The sequence below is a fragment of the Tupaia chinensis genome, unplaced genomic scaffold (genome assembly GCF_000334495.1).
Source record: "Tupaia chinensis unplaced genomic scaffold, TupChi_1.0 Scaffold000020_1, whole genome shotgun sequence".
Lineage (NCBI taxonomy): Eukaryota > Metazoa > Chordata > Mammalia > Scandentia > Tupaiidae > Tupaia > Tupaia belangeri.
This window is the reverse complement of record NW_006159450.1, coordinates 595,326-599,772: the sequence shown is the minus strand read 5'-3', so window position 1 is coordinate 599,772 and position 4,447 is coordinate 595,326. Positions and strand designations below refer to the sequence as shown.

Sequence of the window (4,447 nt, the reverse complement as noted above, 5' to 3'; positions counted from 1 at the left end):
CCTGCCCCCCTCCCTGCCCCCCGCACTGCCCCACGACTGCCCCTGTCACTGCCCCCCGCACTGCCTCTCACTGTCCCCACAACTGCCCTGTCACTGCCCTCGCACTGTCCCCACGACTGCCCCCATCACTGTCACGGTGGAGCTCTCCAGAGTACCCTTGCTGCCTGATGCCAGCTGGGTTGTGGAGGCCTGTCCCTGTGGCTGTCCCCACTCCCTTTCCTGAGGTCCCAGCAGGCTATGCGTGGACAGGGTCACTGCGCAGCTGCCCCTTGGTGTGGCCTGTTCTGGGTTAGCTCAGCTCGGCGGCCAGTAGGGTGACCCGTCGTCCACGAGAAGCAGCTAGGGCTGGGGTGAGGACCAGGTCTCTGACCCTGAGCTCAGTGAGTCGGGCGTGTGACACGGGAGCCATCCCCTGGCTGGCCCCGTACCCAGCCAGGCACTGCCCCGGAGTGGCATGCCCACCAGCCCACAGCCCCACCCCTCCTTCCTGGGGTCCCTGAGGGCAGAGCCAGCCTCGGAGGGGCGGTACTGAGCTGGGCGAGAACACATGGCCTGAAAGCCCTGGCCCTCGTGGGTGCTGGCTCTGGTCCTGGCTCTCCACTGCCAGCCAGAGACCATGTGGGTGATGGGTGTGGTTCCAGGCGGCAGGTCCCTGGGGCCCGAGTCTGGGACTCTGAGGACGGGTATTCGTTTGTGCCTGCAGGACCTCCCGGCCTGGCACTGGGGCTGCCCCCTCTGCCAGGAGACAGAGGTCTGAGCCTCCCGGAGGCTTGCGTCGGGACGTCAGCCTACAGCTGCTTGGCAGGAGGGTGTTTGGGCTGAGGGCTGTCTTACTGGCTTGTCCGAAGTAGCGGCCCCTGCCCAGCCTGGCCCATGTGGCCCGGCCTGGCCCATGTGTGACACCTCCCTGGAGAGCCTGGTGACCTTTGCTGGTCTTCTTGGTGCACGTGGCTGCTCTCCGTGGGAGGAGCTGCTCTGGAATAGGTCCCACCATGGGTGCTGGCCTGCGGGGCGAGGGCGGCCTGAGCTGGGGGCCGGAGGGGAGGAGGAGGGGTTAATTGGGCTTGAACCTCAGGAGGGGGCAGGTCCAGGGTACGGCAGGGCTGGGGGTTCAGGGCCAGCCTGGCCTGCCTGCCTGGCCTCGGTCCCGCCACCCAGGGCTCTGCCGGCCGCGTCAAGTCCTGTGCTGTCCCGGCAGGCCCAGCTCATCCATGACAGGAACACTGCAAACCACATGGCTGCGGCAGCCAGGCCCCAACACTGCATCCCACATGTCTGCGGCAGCCAGGCCCCAGGCCCCGCCAGTGCTGGACAGGGTGCAGATGACCTGGACCAAGGAGAAGCTGACAGCAGAGAGGCACAGGCCCAAGGACACCTGCGCGGCCGGAGTCAGAGACCTCTTCAGCCTGAAGCCGTGAGTGTGTGCGCATGCGCGCAGCCTCCAGGGAGGGTGGGCAGGCCTGGCTGTGCTGACCCTGGTGAGGACAGGCTCCGCCCCTCGAGGGCCCATGGTGCCACTTCCACCCTCCCTCCCATGGGTACCCGTCTGGCTGTCAGCCCTGAGGCCTGGCCCGCTCTGTTCCCAGCCGGTCTCACAGCAGCTACCGTGAGGTGGGCTTGCTCCCCTAGGCCCAGAGTCCCAGGGCCCTGGGCCGTCCCCACCCACCTCCCCTGGGGCCCAGGGCGCGGGCCAGAGCCAACCCCCACCGGTCTTGCCAGGAGGCTGAGCTGAGTCCTCGAGTCTGGCCCTCAGGGAGGGGGTGGCACCATCTTGCTGGTGGGAGCCAGATAGGGATGAGGTGGGGTGGCCTGGGTGGTGGCAGAGGTGTGCACGACGGTCACTCCTGCAGTAACGTCCTCCTGTTTTCTCTCCCGTGTAGAGAATGGGGAAGCCTGTAAGTCACCTGCTTTGCTTACCGCTTAGTCTGGCTGCTTGCTGTGCCTGTGTGCGCCCACGTGTGTGCGCGGCCCACGTGTCTGCGTGCATGGTCTGTGTGTGTCCGTGTGCACGTCCGCCTATGCGTGGGCATCCGTGTGTGGCCGTGGCTCCAGCCCATTTCCCTCCGTCCAGAGTGGCTCAGCACATGCCCTGTCTCTGTCACTGAGGCCCGAGGCCCGGAGAGCCCATGGTGAGCTGCCTGCAGGAGGGCAGTGTGTGCTCCCTGCCATGTTCCGGTCCGCCCACACCCTCCAGGGTGAGGCAGCCACTTCCGCAGCCTGGGCGCCTCGCTCTGTCTGTGGCGGGGGGCCCCCAGGGGGCAGGAAGCGTGTTCCTCTCCCCACTCCCAGCAGGCGAGCGGGCCGTGACCCTGCGCAGACGGCGCCTGGTCCTGTGAATCCCATCAGCCCCAGTCACGTGGCTCCTGGGAGCCAGAGCCTGGGCCACGGTGCGGCGTTTGCCCTCGGCCTCACATACACACGGATGCACGCACTCGTGGGGGCATCACATGCAGGGACGAGCACACACGACACCAACATGACTGTGCACACGGGGACACGGATGTATACGTGTGGGGCACATGCACACAGGGACAAGCACACACCAGTGGGTCACCCTGTGCATCTCTGCGGCGTTGGGCGGGGCTGGCCTCACTGGGGAGTGTTGGTTTAGGCCCCTGCAGGCCCGTGTCTGCAGAAGCCCAGATGGGTGGGCGACTTGTGGGCTCTGGTTGGACACACGCGTGGGGCGTGGCCTTCTTCTCCTGGTCTGGCAGCTCCGGGCAGGCCATCCTGGGAGAAACCTCTGGAAGGTGCAGTGGTCAGGCCCCGCCCTTGCTGGCTGGCCCTGGTGTGCACACCTAGGTGCAGGTGCACACCTGTGTCAGCACGTGTGTACCTGTGGGTGCTTGTGTACATGCTCCTGCCCGTGTACACAGGTGTGTGTGCGTGTACCACTTGTGTGCCACATTAATGTCTCTGTGTTAGTGCACGTCTGTAGTGTGTGTAGGTGTGCATTTGTGCTGTTCACACGTTAGCGTGCATGTGTGCTCGTGTACACGTCAGTGTGTCTGTGGCCGTGTGGATCACATCCCTCTCGGCTCGCTTGGTCCCTGTCATGTTGTGGGTGGCACTTTCTGGTGAGGACCCCCCTCCTGCACCTGGACTCCAGGCAGCCTCAAAACCACTTTGAAAGTTCTAGATAGAGCCGTTTCCTGTTGGTTTTCTTTGAGTTCTGGTTCGTGGCTGGGCTGCTGGGGCACACCTGCAGGCGTATTCAACTTCCTGGGGAATGGGGACCACTCCGACCCTCCGTGCTGTCAGGTCACGTGTGACGTGGCCCAGCAGACCCACGCCGTGGGGTCCGTGCACCCTGGGCCTGCACAGTGACCGGGCAGCCAGGTGGTGCCCTTTGGTGCAAGGCCCGAGCTCATGCCCTGGACAGAGGCTCTATCGGGACCTTCCCAGACGGCGTCGTGGAGGGGTCGGAATCCCAGTAGCAGGTGGTTTCCTTGGGCTGCTCGCAGGCCGGCAGTCCAGCCATGCTGGCCTCCCTACCCTCACTGGTGGCACCATCTGTCTGCCCATGGCCACATGGTGGCCTCTTGAGAGAACTGCTGTGAGCCTGACTGGGAGGAGGCACTGGATTTTCGAGGCCGACAGAAATGCCACCGCTCTGAGACAGTGTCCCCTTGTGGGGTACAAGGGGACAAGCCATCCCCTTGTGGCGGGCCTGGCCGCCTTGTCAGGGACAGGTGAGAAGGGCAGGGCCTGCACCCCGCGGGTGTCTGAGCACCTCATGCAGCATCCCCGATGCTGGGCCAGGCTACCAGGGCCCTGAGAAGGGCTAGCACCAGCAGGAGGGGACGCCCTGCCTATATGCAGGACGTGGAGAACTGTGCAGTAGGACCCCACTGCGGGCCTGGAGTGCCAGTGTTGGGAGCCCTCGCGCGGTAGCTGTCGCCCAGGGCAGTCTGGGCGGGGCTGCCCCTCATGCCAAGTTCCCAGCCAGAATCCCCAGCTACATGGCTCCTGTGAGGTGCCATGGGCTTGGCTCGGCAAGGCCACAGTGGCCTCAGAAGCAGCATTTAGGAACCAGGCCGGGGTTCGGGAAGCATTTAGCACCCGGCAGGGGGAGGGCAAGTGCCGTCCCAGCCCAGATGCCACCCCACCCTCCTTGTACTGCACGCCTGCTGCAGATAGCTGCTTGGTAGATGCTGTCCGCGAGCCCATGTCCGCTGCCCTGCAGCCCTTACGTAACCATCCGGGTCCACCCTGGCGCTGTGCAGCACCGGCTGTCTTGGGGCTGCCAGGTGGTCCTTGCACTGGGTCACACGTGGCTCCCTTGGGCCCTGGGGGTGCCACACGGCCCTCCGATGGGCGGCACAGTGGGCAGTGGGGCTGACCAGGCCTCCCCGCAGGGACCAGTCCAATGTACGGCGAATGCACACGGCCGTGAAGCTCAACGGAGTCGTACGCAGCAAGTCCCAGGATGCCCAGCTGGTCCTGC

The 4,447-nt window shown here is 65.4% G+C and overlaps 1 protein-coding gene across 1 annotated transcript in view; it reads left to right on the top strand.

Moving 5' to 3' along the window:
• SLC12A7 (solute carrier family 12 member 7) overlaps positions 1 to 4,447 on the top strand; it is a 92,825-nt gene that overhangs the window by 85,822 nt on the left and 2,556 nt on the right. Inside the window, exons 23-26 of the mRNA XM_027770298.1 lie at positions 1,199 to 1,251; positions 1,289 to 1,414; positions 1,881 to 1,895; positions 4,359 to 4,447. The exon at positions 4,359 to 4,447 is cut by the window's right edge and continues 72 nt beyond it. Coding sequence (XP_027626099.1) covers positions 1,199 to 1,251; positions 1,289 to 1,414; positions 1,881 to 1,895; positions 4,359 to 4,447 — 283 coding nt within the window. The remainder of the gene's footprint in view (positions 1 to 1,198; positions 1,252 to 1,288; positions 1,415 to 1,880; positions 1,896 to 4,358) is intronic.